The sequence below is a fragment of the Dendroctonus ponderosae genome, unplaced genomic scaffold (genome assembly GCF_020466585.1).
Source record: "Dendroctonus ponderosae isolate FM_Combo_2020 unplaced genomic scaffold, Dpon_F_20191213v2 Dpon_F_20191213_11, whole genome shotgun sequence".
In the NCBI taxonomy this organism is placed as follows: Eukaryota; Metazoa; Arthropoda; class Insecta; order Coleoptera; family Curculionidae; genus Dendroctonus; species Dendroctonus ponderosae.
In genome coordinates, this window is record NW_026017213.1 from 2422206 (window position 1) to 2439109 (window position 16904).

General features: G+C 44.0%; 4 protein-coding genes and 1 long non-coding RNA gene across 6 annotated transcripts in view; 2 read left to right on the forward strand and 3 right to left on the reverse strand.

Annotated features, from left to right (window-relative positions):
* The window catches only part of LOC125503007, a 58613-nt gene extending 50671 nt beyond the window's left edge, over positions 1–7942 (reverse strand). The window contains exon 1 of the long non-coding RNA XR_007280647.1: positions 7731–7942. This is a non-coding gene — a long non-coding RNA (uncharacterized LOC125503007). The remainder of the gene's footprint in view (positions 1–7730) is intronic.
* Positions 3270–4391, forward strand: LOC109540789 (protein cornichon). 2 transcript variants are annotated; one of them, XM_019909267.2, is made up of 3 exons: positions 3287–3536; positions 3599–3855; positions 4089–4391. In XM_019909267.2, exons 1-3 carry the CDS (start codon positions 3387–3389, stop codon positions 4111–4113), a joined length of 432 nt encoding a protein of 143 aa, XP_019764826.1. In that variant the 5' UTR covers positions 3287–3386; the 3' UTR covers positions 4114–4391. The 2 variants fall into 2 exon arrangements, with proteins under 2 accessions (XP_019764825.1, XP_019764826.1); XM_019909266.2 differs by having other exon boundaries at positions 3270–3536; positions 3599–4391.
* LOC109540790 (glia maturation factor beta) lies at positions 4377–5156 on the reverse strand. The gene is made up of 3 exons (XM_019909268.2): positions 5058–5156; positions 4899–4995; positions 4377–4846 (listed from the first exon to the last, which is right to left on the reverse strand). Exons 1-3 carry the CDS (start codon positions 5058–5060, stop codon positions 4524–4526), a joined length of 423 nt encoding a protein of 140 aa, XP_019764827.2. The 5' UTR covers positions 5061–5156; the 3' UTR covers positions 4377–4523.
* LOC109540794 (gamma-secretase subunit Aph-1) lies at positions 6044–6994 on the reverse strand. Its single transcript, XM_019909271.2, has one exon. The coding sequence runs from the start codon at positions 6896–6898 to the stop codon at positions 6176–6178; it is 723 nt and encodes a 240-aa protein (XP_019764830.2). The 5' UTR covers positions 6899–6994; the 3' UTR covers positions 6044–6175.
* A 104-nt stretch (positions 7943–8046) lies between the features above and the next one.
* Positions 8047–16904, forward strand: part of LOC109540775 (nuclear pore complex protein Nup214) — a 10902-nt gene continuing 2044 nt past the window's right edge. The window contains exons 1-8 of the mRNA XM_019909242.2: positions 8047–8216; positions 8266–8407; positions 8461–9172; positions 11590–15707; positions 15763–15897; positions 15960–16109; positions 16206–16550; positions 16613–16733. Coding sequence (XP_019764801.2) covers positions 8181–8216; positions 8266–8407; positions 8461–9172; positions 11590–15707; positions 15763–15897; positions 15960–16109; positions 16206–16550; positions 16613–16733 — 5759 coding nt within the window. The 5' untranslated portion in view covers positions 8047–8180. The remainder of the gene's footprint in view (positions 8217–8265; positions 8408–8460; positions 9173–11589; positions 15708–15762; positions 15898–15959; positions 16110–16205; positions 16551–16612; positions 16734–16904) is intronic.

The following is a 16904-nucleotide window of genomic DNA, read 5'->3' on the forward strand; positions in this document are numbered from 1 at the left end:
CCAGTCGGTGCATTGACCTGATATCACGTCATAGTTACGTCAAATTTTTAAATAATAGCCAAAAGGACTTTTTGCGAATAAACCGAAAACTAAAGGTTGTGGAGAAAAGTTGTTTTTACAACAATGCCTTAGTTTTGAATCCTCTACGCATTGATATTAAATTTAAGAATCTTGAACGCAATTTTTCCAACTTTCAAGTCTCAAATCACCGAGAAATACACATTTTTTCATGAACTTTTTGAACGGAATCACCGGCAAATCTTCTTTGTTCAAGCTAATATTAATGAGTAGACCGTTCAAAACTAATAAAATGTTGATAGAAAATATTTTTCCGACCACCCTTAGGTACCGATTTATTTGCAAAAAAACGTTTTTGGTGATCGCCTTTCGGCTCTCGAACTCGACTTGTCATCAAATTCGACAATTTTTGTGCAATTTACCCGAACTTGCAGCTCGTGCGGTTTAGACGCTAACAACAGCCGAACACCCTGTATATTCATACTTTTGAATCACCCTGTAAATTGACAAATGTTCAGCGCTCGTCCGCGTTCAGTGCCACTAATGGCGATAATAAAGCGATGAAACAGTGGCGTGTTTTGGGGAAAAGCGATTAATCGCCAGTTGCAAAATTTAAGCCACAACATTTCCAACAAATAAAAATGTCAACAATACCGAGATTTAGTGGTGGGTGACGGGCTGAACGAAATTAGCTTGGAAGTGTATTAGGCTCGTGACAAATGGCGCTCATTTACCGGCTCAACAATTTGTAGACGTTTAGAGAGAGGCTTTTTTCAACCATAAATCTCGCTTTTAATAGTCTGGAATGCACGCCTGCTACTTGTGTCATTAGCTCTTTCGTGCCGCATACGTGTGGCCATTATTTTGATTTTCTTGATTTTTATTGCACCCCTGTTTGTGAAGAGAGATATAAATAAAGACGTAATTCTGTGCCGAACGCCAACATCTATATTCGCCTCGTATGGACTGCCTGAGGGGCCGATTGTCGGCCAAAAGACCACAAAACTATAACAACATTCTCTCTATTTACTATTTCTACTTTCTTCTACTGTACTACTTTTTTCCTTTTTGCCTTGTCATCTTCATTCACATATAGATAGTGCATCGAATATCGCGACCTAATTAATCATACAACTTTTCTACATTCATAATAATTTTTTGTCCAACGGATTGGAAGCTTTTTAGTCCCGTTATCGTATAACCTCTTCAGATTTTCCCACCTTTCCCTTTTCCTCCCACCCCCAACTTTTCGTTTAGGAGTTTGAAAAGATGACAGTCACAAGGTGACAAGTGTGGACTGTAGGCAGGATGTTCCAACAAACCGTGCAAAACTTAAAAACCTCTTGCAAGCGAGAGGAAAACCACACTACAAGTTCAAGGGTGTAACTGGAAAAATTGTCAAAAAATTGGGAAAAAATGCGATGAATTGAGACGTGCAGGACTAATTAAAGTCTGCTCTATTAAATTGTGCTAAAAGCCGCCTTCTAGATCCCCTCGTATTGAGTGAAATTGTTTAGCAAAACTCTTGCAAACGAGAGAGAAAAATTCCCAGAAACCGATGAAAAAAGCGATGAAACCCAAACTTGCAGAATTGATATAGTGAAGTTTCCTCTATTGAGTGGTGCTGAGAGCCGTCCTCCAGCTGAACCCCTTTGTAAAAAACAAGTCAAAGTGAATACATTCTCAAAAAAATTAAAAAAACCAGAAAAACTTTCAGAATTCCTAAGTATAATAAAATGTCCTCTACCAAGTTCTGTTCCGAGCAGCCCTCTAGCTCAACCTTGTTTTGCCCCTTGCAGTGGTGCAAGCAAAAGTGAAACCATTCGGCATTTTCAAGCGTCAAATTGGAAAAATTCTCAAAAATGTTCACCGCCAACCACCAGACTGTTTTGCCTAAAATTCTGAATGTACGGGTTACCCTAACCTATTTCATTGCATTTAAACCCCACTTTCTGTGCTTATCTGTGGTTACTTGAACTTTTAATATTTAAGAAGCAACAAGCATTTACATTGTTGCCGATCTTCTGATCTGGTTTTTTGCAAATATCTCAGTTTCTGATAAGAACTATTTTTTAAAACTATTTCTCCTGTACTGCCTATAAACCCCACATATTTGAATTATCCTGTAGTTGCTTACATAAGCAACAAAATTAACAAAAAAAAACATTTTCTTGTTTATTTGCGTCCTAATTCCGTTCTTAAACAACTGAAAAACAGTCGCACTCTTCTCTTAATTAATATCACGGATAACCGAGTCAACTCTCCGACTAATTAATAAACAGCCACTTGAGCGAAGGTAAAAATGATATTTACAGCAAAATGATGTGTTTGTAATACACAGATGGGTGTTTGTTGAAATGTTCAGCCCCGTTTACTAAACATAAAGCTCTCGAATGACACTTTTCAAAATATATCTTAAACATTTGGACGCCGTGTTTGTTTTGAGTGAAAACCCGACACCCGATTTAAGTTCACTTAATCCTTAAACCGAATTCATTGAAAATAAAGGACGAATATTTTAAGAGTCCCATTCAGTTCGGACGTTAATGTTCACGTTTCGACAGCTTTATTTTGTCCCATTAATTTTTATGGCTCGACCACAAATTTGATTGCTTCAACCGGGAAGTTCGTATTTTTAACCCTGTCGACTCATATTATTAGTGATTAAGTGGATTAATTAGTTATTTTAATCCCGCCTAAGTTCTCAAATTGGGAATTGTTCGCACAAGGGCGCGATTAGCAGCACAGGGAATTCCTGTTTAATCCCTCAGGACGCATTCCGCTCTAGTTAAACCCTCTAGACAAAAATAAGTCGACAATTTGGACACATTTATCAATGGGATGGTTGCGACCTACCAGCGCATCTTGCACGTGATTATCACTTCCTGCTCGTACATGTGACATTTTCGTTCGCACCAGACGATAATACGACGTGATTTTTGGTGAATTTCCAAACTATTGACAAATAAAAATCTTGATCTAGAGCGAGATTTTCGAGAAACAAATTTATATGCCAAACGATTATATATTTATTTATTACAAACATTAATGGGAAAAGGAAAAATAAAACACAACAAACGATCAAGATATTAGTGGAGAAAAAATACGAGTGCAATTAAAACAGCTAATTGTTTGAAGAATATTCCACTTCCCAAAAACAAAAAAATGGGCTAAATTCAGTAAAATACCCGGCCAACAGCGCCAGCTAGGAGCACGGCGTTGCATCAAACAACGATGACACATAGCACGCTTTACATAGCCGGGCTTCTATCAAACAAACGTCAAAAAGTCCTTAACCTATTTCAATTGTCAGCGTCATTGTAATTCGACAAAAAACACCACAGTGATATTTTCAAAATAGGGGTACCATGGCGTTCAATTTCGCTGCATTCTCATACATAATCGCCCTAATTGGGGACGCATTCCTTATCTTCTTCTCCCTGTTCCACGTGATTGCAATCGACGAGCTAAAAACCGATTACAAGAACCCGATAGATCAATGTAATAGTCTCAACCCGGTGAGAAGTTGATTAATTCCAGTAGATTTTTACGTTGTTTGATTGATTGATTGGATTTCCAGTTGGTTCTGCCTGAGTATATTCTGCACATGGTGTTCAACTTGCTGCTGGCTTGTGCAGGGGAATGGTTCACCTTTATTATCAACCTGCCCTTGATATTGTACCACTTGAACAGGTACCGGACGAGGCCTGTAATGTCCGGTGTGGGCATTTATGACCCCACTAGTATCATGAACGCGGACCAATTGACGCTGAGTCAGCGCGAGGGCTGGATCAAGCTTGCCTTCTATCTGATTTCCTTCTTCTATTACTTATATGGGTATGTAATGGCTTTAGAGCGAATACCTCTAGAGGCTGCGTGATTTGGTTGCCACTGAATGGTTTACATACTAACTAATGAAGTTATTTATTGTATATAACGAGGAAAGTTTCTTTAAACTTCTCCTAAATCCATATAAATCATCGAGAAAACTATTGAGGGCACTTCACTGTTGAACAAACAGTTGCTCCAACACAGAACCGAAATCTCTAACATTTGCCTGTTTGTTGCAGAATGATTTATGTGTTGATCGCGTAGACCAGTGAAGGGAATCAGAAAAGCATCCAGATCAAAGTAATGAGCAAGCAGGAAGTCGAATTTTAGGATTTCGGTTCTAAAATTTCATCGGTGTTGTTTTTTCCACATTCTGCCCAAATTTTAGAACTGAATTGTCAACAAGTAGTTTTACGATGTTATTTATTTTCGCGTTAATTGCGACGGTTGTCTCAGTAATCCTTAGATGTTTAGCTGAAATGTAATTCACTCTTCATGTACATAGATTTATACATACAATAAAAGCGTTTTCCTGTTCTGGATTTGTGTGTATTTTTGTATAAACATCAAATACTGTCTGTCTTTGGGAATGCTTTTTCTCTATACAAAATCACTTAAAATCAAATGGAAGTCTACGAACTTTAGGACACGATACATCAATACGTAACATACACTCAATTGCTGAGTTTGCTGAGCAGCCACTCTTCAGTTAGATCTTCCAGTTCTCGAATCTCGTAGGCTCTGGACACATCGGCCTCCTTTTGGAGGGCCAATTTAGAGCCAGCGTACATCATTTGCAGCTCTACATGACTATCTCTAGGCGTAAAAAAGATGAAGCACAACGGATACGAGACCCGCCCATCTTTATGTTCCTGCTTGTACGATAGCAGGATAAAGCGAGGTTGATGACTGGGCAGGCTCTCTTGCAATGACTCAATGTCGGTGTCCTCCAGCTTTTCATCTAGGATGATTTGCTGCTTTTCTCGCTCAACCTTCACTGAAATGCCACCGTTTATTACTCGTTGGGCTCGAATAAGCGAATTACTTGCAAACTAGGGCGGCAGTGTCCTTTTCCTTCCGGAAACGAAACTCTTTAAGGGCCTGCCTTACATCTTCGGTGATCTTGCAAATGGGCACGTTTCCCGACTAAAACCGCCACAAATCGAGCCAAAACTCCACAAATCGCTTTAAAACCACATTTCACTTACCATATTTTAGCACTTTCCCTACAAACAATCAAACCATATTTGTTGTCATCTAATCCCACTTCGAATGGGTGTTGTTTATCTAATGTCACTGTCACTTTGCATCATAGAGCGGCAACAACGCACTTCGCTTATCATGTTTTATATGGAAATATAAAAAATCTACAGGGTGATTCATTTTGCGTGTTGACGGTTTGAGCGTAATTTTTTAAAAATTTTTTCATGGCATTTCCGGAAATACTTCCGATAAAACTTTGCTCACTTTTTGCCAATAATTTTTTAATCGTTATTTCCTTGTGCCAGTGGCGTATTGGGGGTGGGATTATTTTGCCCATTACATCTGGGGAGATTGTAATGATTCTGAGGAAATTGTAATTAGAAAACCCAAGAAGAAAATTTTGAATCAAAGTCGGCTTGATTATTCCCCAATATTTAATGGAGCGCTTCGCATTTATAATATGTTTTTTCTTAGTTTACTAAAAATATAATAATAAAATAAAATAAGTCAAAACTCTCGGATAAACAAACCCTGAAAATCTTATTCGCCAGTGTTTGTTGACCCCTTTAGTTAAGCTACCGGAATGGCAGCAATTAGGGGGCAACAGTGCGAGAAGCGCTCCACAATGAATTCGAAAATTCCGGCAAATTTTCCATTTTCCTACTAAACAATGTTAATTTACTGAAATAACAACTTTTACTTTCCCGTTTTGTGACATTTTCGGACATAAAAATGAATGATGCATGATTTTTGAAAGTTTTCTGCACATTCTACCGACATCTTTATTTACTAACCCCCTAACTTCTACGCCGTTGGTTGAAATGGCGATTCCAAGTCACCGTTTGAAAGACCGAAGTTTTCCACATAAAAATCTATTTTAATGCGAGTCGTTTTGCAGGAAAAATCACTTTTCTGATGGCAAACATGCGCAAAAAGCCAGCAGTGTCGGTGAAATTTAATCCAATCTCCGCTATTAAATCAAAGTGCACTCTGTTGCATATAAACTATTAATATTTCACAAAACAATACAAAACTACCACTGTAGCTCCTAAACTACTTAAAAATATGTTATAAATAGCAAAGTCTATATATAGTCAAGCGTAGAGATTCTGCTCCTACAGGATTATTTGACGGAACAGGCTGCTTTAAGGGAGTCAAACGAGCCCCCGGCGACCCGAAAAGCATAAACCGCACTCACCGAGAGAAGGAGATAGAGCGGTATTAAAGTGGCCGTATAGATCTGATACCTGTTGAACATGGTTAAGCCGGATGCAAGCAAATGCGTGACTATAACATAGCCAACTTGGATTCTGTTGTTGTTGTCGAAGCCATTGAAGAAGAGCACACTCCAAAAGGTGTGCAGTAGAATAAAGGAAAGAGCCGTCGCCGCACTGGATAGAAAGAACATTTCGTTGCCCGCTTTGAGCCCCATAGTGGCCGGCCCCACCGCATCAGCCAGCACATTAATCAATGAAAAGGCCCCACTGATAATACCGAAACCCAGACCGCTAACATAGGCCAGGATGTGTTTGTTGTCGATCAGTCTGGTACTGTCTTCGGTGATTTTCATCAGGCCATTTTCCGCCTTTCGCAGAATCCGGTAGATTATATAGCGGAAGCCTTCCTGGAACAGCACGGAACATATCATGCCGAACAGCAGGTGCTTTTGTAAGGGCACAACGGCGAACCAAAGCAAAGAGGACAGCAGCAAGGAGACCAGCCAGAAAAAGGCGGCTGCTATCAGGATGATTATTCGCACAGGATCCTGCACTATGGTGAACAGGAACATGGCAACTGGGGGGCCAAATGCCAAAAAGGCACAGCCGAAAAACTCTCTCACAGTCATCGTATTTTATGCTGCAAGTCGCTACTTTTAGGCGAAAGTTTGTAAACTACACTGTTGTGACAGTGCAACTGACTCATAATAACTTTCAAAGTGACTTCTGCCACTTCTACGTTGTGGGAGTTTAATCTGGGCGTGGCCCATGACGGTTCATAATTTTGATTTTGGGAAAAACCCAGTTTTGGTTTGGGTAATTTGTTTTCCATAAAACTGGATTTCATTTCATATATGATATTTTTGCGCTGTCTAATATCAAGCGTCGCTACAGTTAAAAAACAAAAAAATTGAAATTTTTTGGAAAACAGGCACCTGAACTTTAGTGCCATTGTTATCAGTAGCGCAATCAGTTCTTCCTTATAAACAACCCCTGAAACCGCACAAGGGGCGCCAAAGCTGCTTATGGGACCTGAGTAATAAAGAGAAAAAATGACCCAAATATGGCGCTCCATTTTGGCAGGAAACGTCAGAAGACCCTAAAAGTGGCATTCTTTGGCTAAATGCGCCCATAAAACTGCCCAAGATCGGTAGGAAATACGTTCCACTTGGAGGAAATTAGCAAAGATTCTCCCAAAAGTGGAAAAATCCAGCAAATTTCCGTCATTTGATGACGCAAAAGCGCAACAATAATTGAACGAAATTTTATTTAATTTCATGAAAAAATAGGCCTTTCTATAGAGACTCTATTAGCATTAGCAATTAGGCGTGAGTGGCGATACTAGAATGGACGACTCCGTAGAATTGCCCCCGAGAAAATTGGCCCCATAAATAAATTATTGAAATTACGGCAATATGAAAAAGCCCACAGTTGCATGATAAAAAAAAATCATTATCTTACCAATCAGACTGGAAAAGAAGCGTCCAAAGCGCTGAAAACTGGAGTTTTTGGGGTATTTTTCCAATTTTTCGCCACTTTTCACTGCAAACCGTCACTTCACATTTCAAAGAAAACGTTCAAGTCAACCCCTTCTTCTCTCCATTCTTCAGAAAAACTCTTTTTGATTAAATCTCAACACAAAACTGCCCTGGAAAGTTAATTAGAGTTTCCCTTTAAAATATGGAAAATTCTGAGCAGCAACACTCTAATAATATTTAAAAATTGCGAAAAAACTTGCAGAGTAGAAGAAGACTGGTGCTTGTCACTGCTTGTCAGTCGGAATTGAATCAAAAAAAGTTGGGTTAGAGCGTTATTAAGTTATGTTTGAGCGGCTTTTATTTATCTAAACGTTATACACATTCCCCCTTTTGTTGCTTTGTTTTTTTCACCTTTATACGTAGAGTGTTCAAAATGTTAAAATTGTGCCCAGACCCAGTGGATGTCACAGTAAGTAGCTGCCAGCCCTCTTTTACAAGCCCACAAACCCCTTTTGCAGGACTTGCAGTTCAAGCTGCAAAGCAGACTGAAGGTGTTCCACAATGAGGATCTGTCCCAATTCCCGCACGCTTGCAGTCTTTTGGCGTGCGCCAGCCGCTATGGCCTGGTGTTTGTTGGAACAAACTTAGGCCACTTTTTAGGTAGCAGCCCCATAAACTCTACCTAGCCCTCTTTCTAATGTTGCATGTTTCAGTGATCCAAAGTGGGGCCTTTCAGCAGTGCAGCCAATCGGCTGCAGGCAAAGGCACGGACTCTACAGACTATCCAAGGCAAAAAGTGGAGCTGCCTGCGGCAGCCCAACACATCAGTGTGAACTGTGATAGCACTATTCTGGCTGTTGTTATTGAAAAGGATCAGTGCCCCACAGTGATTTTCTATGAAGTTTTGTCGTTTCTTCGCAAGAACCTTAAAGTGCTTAAAGAGCTGAGGCTATCAATGACTCCCGGCGTGTTTGTTAGGGAAGTGAACTGGAACCCCTCAATCCCAGGCGTTTTCACAGCGTGTAAAAGTGATGGTTCGCTCGGTGTGTATGAACTGAACGGCGATTCTGTCAGTATCAACGAGCTTCCAGCGGCAGCAAACGCGTGCTGTTTCTGTTGGAGCCCCAAAGGCAAGCAAATCGCCGTGGGGTCGCCCGACGGCAAAATCACCCAATATAAGCCCGACTTGAAGGCAGTGAAAGTCACAAATGGCCCCAAAATCGAGCGCTTGTCCTCAATGCTCAGCTTACAGTGGGTTTCCACCTATCAGTTTATAGCTGTTTATCTGGCTGGCCAAGATGAAGCTAGTGTTGTGGTGGTTGACGCCCCTAAAACGGGCGAGCCCAGTTTTACGGACTATAGTGATGTGTGCTACAGTCAAGCGCAGCGATCGCCCCAGTTTTTCCTGCTGTTGCAACAGACTTGGTGAGTTTTATCATTCAGTTTTATCAAATTTTATGTGTTTTTAATTTGGAAGAATTCTTGTTGTCTTTTCCAATTGGGTGAGGGCACCAACAATTGATCACACATATTTTTTCTGTATAAAAGTTGTTTTTTTGTCGGCGTTGCCTACTTTTAGAAGAACAATCAAAAGCGCGTTAAAAATTTCCTCTAAAATTGCCTGGCAATGACTCAAAGCCGAAACTTTTTCCTCATGAAGAAGGCACTTTGTTCTATAAAACGCATCCAAATATAAACCGCCAACTTCGCTGGTTTATGAGGAAATAATTTACGAACTTTGGCCTGCTAAAGCAACTTCAAAAATCAAATGAACAATTTAAAAAATGTCTCGATAGGCGGAACTTTGTTCTCTGATGCTCCAGAAAGTGAATCCCCAACTTGACCGATTTCTAAGAAAATAAATATCAAACTGTACAAAATAGCTTGATTTTGACCTCAAAATCGAAATTTTTGCAACTTATTAAACGAAATAAGCTCTGCAAAATTCATACCAAAGTCAATCTCTAAGTTGACTCGTTTCTGCGGAAAAACAGTAAATCTGCGGCCTGCATAACATCGGTAAATTTCTTGACGCTTCTAATACAAAAAAGGGGGAACATTGTTTAAAAATTTATAAAATACAGGGTGTTTTTGTAAAATGGGTGAGGAATATTTAAAAAAAAATGTTTTTAGTGCTTTTTTTCGAAAATTATGGGGAATTCAAAAACCATGTTGTGTATGTCATATTATATAAGCATATTAGCAGAAAATTGACTTTTGAATGCTTAAATACTCGGCTATTTACTACTTCAAAAACATCGGTAAATTTCTTGACTCTTCTAATACAAAAAGGGGAAAATTGTTTTAAATTAATAAAATACAGGGTGTTTTTGTCAAATGAGTGAGGACTATTTAAAAAATGTTTGTTTTTAGTGCTCAAGATCGACACATTTTTCGAAAAACATGGGGAATTCAAAAACCATGTTGTATGTGTTTTATTATATAAAAAACAGAAAATTGAACTTTTCCAAAATTGATTTTTGAACGCCTAAATACTTGGCTATTTACCAATTCAAAAACAACGGTAAATTTCTTGACTCTTCTAATACAAAAAAGGGGGAACATTGTTTAAAAATGTATAAAATACAGGGTGCGTTCGTTAAATGCGCGAGGAATATTTAAAAATTACTGTTTTTAGTGCTTTGACACATTTTTAGAAATTTCAAAAATTAACTTCTATCTGCATATCTCATTGACGCTTTTCCTCGCCTGTGTATATATGTAGATACTTTTACTCTTTACATATAAGGTAGAATTCTTCCTGAAACCCTTGGTATTTTCAATATAGAAAACGTTATTTTTCGTTGATTGACGCTTGAAAATGTGCGTTGTGATCGAGGCACTCCACTAACCTGTGGACTGATTTTTGAATCATCCTGTATGTATCAATATTTGTTCTTTAATCTGGGACTTAAGTAGTTTCGTACAGTGGATTTTGTCGGAAAACCAAAACTCGGTATACAGGGTGTCCACCGAAATCCCCGAAACTTGTACCGAAATTTATACCGAATCGATAAGTATGCAAAAAATAATGCTGCAAAAGTGCTTGAATTTGTTGAGATATTTCGGGTTCTAAAACTGATTCAGGAGCATTTAGGCGGTCGTGGAAATTAATTTCTTCCACCTCAGAAGATGCAAGCTACTTGTGCTTGCGAAATATCAGAAACAACGTATTTTCTTGACCGCCTAAAACTTACCACTAAATCACTAAACTGTTCGAAAGAGATAAAAACACAGCCAAATTTTCTCTAACTTTGGACCGGTATAAATTTTCATTCCTACAATGGATTTTATTTCAGTTTGAAGCTTTATTTAGTCCAAACTTTTTTCTGTTAGTCCCTGTTGTTTCCAAAGTCAACTACTTCAGACAAAGTTTCCACAGGTTGGCAAATGAAACTTTTTAAAATTTCTCAAAATTTGACATGCTCCCAGTTGAACACAGAAAACAAGGTTTTTTTGGTCAAAACTACAACTTGATACCTCGAACAAGCATAAAATACAGACAAAATTCTAAAAATCGCTGAAAATTTCCTGAGGATCAGTCGAAATCGAAACTTTTGCCTTTGCAACTTTTCTAGAAATTGAGAAAATAAATGGCCAGTTTTAGGCTTGCAAACGCAGCTTCGAAGGTGAAAAGTACCCACAAAATTTACTCAAAAATGGCCTGACGTTGCCTCAAAGCTGAAACTTTTTCCAGATAAAGAACGCACTTGATTGTATAAAACGCACCCGAAAATAGCTTCTAACTTAACTGGAATCCAGGGAAAGAAATGCGCAAACTTTGCCATGCATAAATCGCCACAAGTTTCGACCGCAGTTATTAAAATGATGATGATTTCCAGGAATGTTCTTCTGGTGGCTTCAGCCAACAGTGCAGAAATCGGCGTCCTGGGCAAGGACGGGGAAACCTGGACGCAATGGAGCATGGTGGACACTGCGCGGGCCGAGCTCCCTTTGGGGGCTCGCAAAGAAAACACCCTGCCAGTCGGCTTTGCTTTGGACATCAGTTCCACCACTCCTGTTCCCATGGGGGAATCAACCATCCCCCCATGCCCATATTTGTGCATCCTTTCCCATCAGGGCGTGCTATGCTGTTTCAACGCCATCAACTCCAAGCCGGGCGTGCCCCAAGTCTGCACCCCTCCTGATCCCGTAACTGATACCAGCGGCTTGCACAAGTTCATAACACCCCCATCAGCACCAACCACACAAACACCAGTCCAACAAGCAGCAGCCCCACAAGAGCCAGTTCCACAAGCACCAGCCCCTTCAGTACCGGCTCCTCTAGCACCAGCCCCTCCAGTGTCTTTTGGAATCGACCGGATTATTGGGCAGAAAGCGGCGTTTGCGGGAAACCCGCAAGTGCAAAGCACTCCGATAGCAAAAGGAGGGGCGGCTTTACCAGTGTCCGCCCTTTTCGGGGGGCAGACCATTGTGACGCCCATCAAGCCGCCGACCGCCCCCAAGACGCTGTTTGGGGGGCAGACTGCCGTGGTGCCGGTTACTCCAACTGCTCCCCTTCCGGTCAAGGCGAAGCCGATTGTGATCAGCGCTGAGCAAAAAGTGAACAAGATCAAGAGCGCAAATAAGACCAATCAAGTGGTGATCAACCCTGCGCAGGTGTTGACGGAAATGATCAGAGAAGAGTGGAGTATTCTGGAGAACGAGCTGAGGAACGTGAGCGAGATGAGCAGGCGGGTTAAAGTGAGCGTGGGGAGCGACAGTGAAATGGTGCTGATGACCCAACAGATTAAATCCTTAGAGGAATTCATCCAGGATCTGGAGACAGTCAATGGGGGCCAAAGCGGAGAAATCCAGTGCTTGAAGCAGAACACCATCCAAGCATGGGCGTGGTTTGAGGAGGCCAAGTCCTACTACCAGTCCTCAAAAAATGAGGCTATCGCCTTGCTCATCAAGGCCCAGCCGCTCGACTCGCTGTCGCAAAAGCGCCTCAAAGACATCGAGCAACTGGCCTACTACATAGAATCTCAGCTGTCGCAGGCGAACAAAACCCTGGATGAGCAGTGGGGCAATTTCCAAGACTACGCGAGGAAAACGCACCGAGTGAAGATGCCGACAATGGAAACAATCTTCCAGACGATGGTGCGCCAGAACGCGGTGCTTCAAAAGCACGCCTTTGTTCTAAAGGACATTCAGATGCGAACGCGAAGAAAGTCCTCCATTGCCAGCGCGCTTCTGTTGAAGCTGGATAAAGAGAGCAGTTTTGTGGATGACTTTGCGGCGCTCCACTTAACGCCGCAGAGCTTGCTCAAGCTCCAGCATGAGAAGATCCGGAAGCACTCGCAACATTTATCCGCAGGGAAAAGCAGCAAGTTGCGCCAGCTGCTCAATCAACGGGAAATCACGCAAGTCCAAGCGGTCAAGCCGCAAGTGTCTTCGTGGGCGATCAACCAGTCGCCAGCCCGCAAGCTGCGCCAATCCATCTCCAAGCTGAACAGCAGCCAATCGCTAGTCGCCAAGACTTTGGATTTGAGCCAAAGCTCGCAGCTTGACGCCTCAGAAGTCGTGGAGGCGACCGTATCAACTCCCCGAACAGCCTCGTTTCCTTTCACCCTAGCCAGCGGCCCGGCTATAAGCAGCTTCGAAGGAAGCGCCTTCACTCGCATTGGTAGCTTAGCAAGCAAACCCAGCTCGGATACTGCCAGCCCCACTTTCACCACAGCAAAGCCAGCTTTTACGCTGGAGGCCAAGCCCCAAGCAACCTCAACATCAGCCCCCCAAGTCCAAGCTACGAAGTTCTTCGGAAGCCCTGCGGCGTTCGGGGGCTTTCAGCAGTTCGGGGCCAAAAGCGGTCCTTCGTTCGGGGCGCCAGCTCAAACCGCCCCCGCTCACGCTCCAGCTGCTCTAAATTTGGCCAAAACAACAACTTCGCTGTTGGGACGTTCGGATGCGCCAGTATTTGCCGCGTCTTCCACCGCTACTGCAACGATCAGCATCTTCGGAAGGACGGTGACCAGTTCGGCCGCACCTCTTCCAACTCCGCAGCATTTTGGAAGCCCTTCTGCAGCTCTAGCTTCAACCCCAACTGCAAGTGTCTTCGGAAAAAACACTGCGTCAACGTTCAGCCCCTCGGTTTCTTCATCTCCAGCTTCAACTGCAAGTGTGTTTGGCAAAAGCACTGCGTCGACTTTCAGCCCTGCGGTCTCTTCATCTGCAGCTTCAACTGCAAGTGCTTTTGGCAAAAGCAGTGCACCAACCTTCAGTCCCGCGGTTTCTTCCTCTCCTGCTTCAACTGCAAGTGTGTTCGGAAACAGCGCTGGGTCACCTTTCAGCCCCGCGGTTTCTTCATCTGCAGCTTCAACTGGAAGTGTGTTCGGTAAAAACACTGCGTCAATCTTCACCCCTGCGGTGTCTTCAACTGCAAGTGTGTCCGGAAAAAGCACTGCACCGGCCTTCAGCCCCCCAGTTTCTTCATCTGCAAGTGTGTTCGGAAAAAGCGCTGCGCCGGCCTTTAGCGTGGCAGTTTCTTCATCGCCAGCTTCAACTGCAAGTGTGTTCGGAAGCAGCGCTGGGTCGACTTTCAGTCCCGCGGTTTCTTCATCTGCAAGTGTGTTCGGAAAAAGCACTGGGTCAATCTTCAGCCCTGCGGTTTCTTCATCTCCAGCTCCGACTGCAAGTGTCTTTGGTCAAAGCACTGCAGCTGCAACGAGTGCTGCTGGAAGTGGGGTGATCTTCTCTACTCCCACTTCAGCTGTGAAAGTTACATCAGCGACTGCAGCTGCAACCACTGGCAGTGTATTCGGTAAGGATTCGATTTTGGGTGCAGCCAGCGCAGCAGCTAGTCCGAGTGCTCAGACGACTAGCACAACTGCATCGATCTTTGGGGGCGCGCCTGCTTCTACAGCAGCCCCAGCGTTTGGAGGAGCTTCGCTCTTCGCTGCTGTTTCGACCAGTGTGCCGCCAGCAGCTTCAAGCAGCTCCGGATCGCTCTTTGGAAGTCCTGCTACTCCAGCGTTTGGCGCTGCAGCGCCCACCACAACTGCTGGCTCTACATTCGGTGCGGCAGCTTCAAGCTCTGTAGCTGGAGCGTCTAGCGGTTCGCCATCAATCCTAGCAGCTTTAGCTGCTTCTTCACCCTCAACAGTTTTTGGAGCTGCAGCTTCCACCGCAAGTTTAGCCGGAAGCCGCAGCAGCACTGGATCAATTTTCGCCACTCCAACTGCTTCTTCAGCTCCAACAGTTTTCGGAGCTTCAAGTTCGACCACAGCTGGCGCCGGCAGCACTGGAACAGTCTTCGCCACTCCAGCCGCTTCTTCATCTTCAGCAGTTTTCGGAGCTTCAACTACCAGCACAGCTTTAACCTCCGGCTCCAGCAGCACTGGAACAGTCTTCGGCACTCCAGCTGCTTCTTCATCTTCAGCAGTTTTCGGAGCTGCAACTTCTACCACAGCTGGCGCCAGCAGCACTGGAACAGTCTTCGGCACTCCAGCTGCTTCTTCATCTTCAGCAGTTTTCGGAGCCTCAACTTCCACTACAAGTGCCACAACGAATGCAGGCGTTTTTGGAGGTTCATCAACCCATGGGGTGTTTGGAAGTGCCAGCCCGAGTGCGGGTTCCTCAGTGTTTGGGGCCTCCACATCAGCGGCGTCCAGCGGAAGTCTCTTCGGCAAATCGACTTCTTCGAGTGCTGGCTCGATATTTGGGGCCCCGACTACTTCATCGGTGTTCGGGGGGAGCAACAACGCCACTGTTGCAAATCCCATTTTTGGGGCGGCGGCCCCACAGTCGGCCTTCCAGGCGCAGCCGGGGGCGGTGTTTGGGGCCCCCAGCACTACAAGCTCAGTTAACACGTTCGGTAGTCCGACGTTTGCCAGCACTGCTTCTGGTTTTGGGCAGCCGCCCGCCTTTGGAGCGAGCAGTGGCGGCTCGGTGTTCGGGGCGACCACCACTGCGGCCTCCGGAAGCATTTTTGGGGCTCCGCCAGCCACCAGTAGCTCAGGTTTGCATGGATTAGTTGGGTGCTTTTGCGGATTTTTGAGGAAATTGAGTTGCAGGTTTCGGAACGACAGCAACGACGGCCTTTGGGGCCTCAACCACACCGAAGGCTTCTTCGGGGCCGTTCGGCTTTGGCGCATTGAGCGTCGGGAGCCCTGCGTCGTCTTCGTCGAATATTTTCGGAGCTTCTTCCGGTACTATTTTCCATTCGTTTTTGTTTTCGTTTGTTTTATGGCCTTTGAATGATGAATTGCAGGCCCTGGGTTTGGACAAACCGCACCAGCGGCCAAGAATATATTCGGCAGCCCCACAACTACAGCCAGCTCGATATTCGGCAGCCCCACAACTACAGCCAGCTCGATATTCGGAGCCAGTACGGGGGCGACCTTTGGAAGCAATGCCGCTGGTAAGCAAAGGGGCAAATTATGAAAATTTACAGCAAATTGGGGCCCCCTGAAGATTTTTTTAGGGGTACTTACAGTTTTTTTCACTTCCTGCTAAGGTGGCAGCTTTGGCGCTCCACCCGCTTTCGGAGGCGGCTCCAGTTTTGGGGCCAAACCGGCTTTCGGACAAACTGCGGCTTTTGGTGCGAGTCCGTCATTCGGCAGCCCACAGACGGGCGCCTTCAGTGCCGCTGCTGGAAGCCCGGTGGCGCAAAGCGGCTTTGGATCGGCTGCAAGTTTCCAGAAGCCCTCGGGCTTTGGAAGCGCCCCTGTTTTCGGAGCATCGCCCGCGCCAGCTGCCTTTGGTTCGCCACCGTCTTTTGGTAGCTCGCCCAGCTTTGGGGCGGCGCCCAGCTTTGGAACCCCCGAAAAAGTGTTTGGAGGCAGCCAACCACCCGCCACCGGTTAGTATATTAATAATGATCCGATTGCCAGTCGGGATTGGCTAAATTCGCATGGGCTTTAGGCGGTTTTGCGGCGGCGACCCCGGAAAATACCGGATTTGGAAACTTGGCGTCGCAGAATACGATTGGGTTTGGAAATCTGGCTCAACAAGCCACTAGTCCGCCTGCTGCACCATTTTCCGGGTAAGTATTTTGAAAGCCTTCAGTCAATTATTTTAAAAAACCTTCTTTGCTTAATTCACTTCTAAAAACTTCGGCGCTTTATTACAAGATAATAGCGCCCCATACACCGGCAGATTATCCGTACAGTTCAGATACGTAGATATTTGATTCGACAGATCCAGATCGGACGAA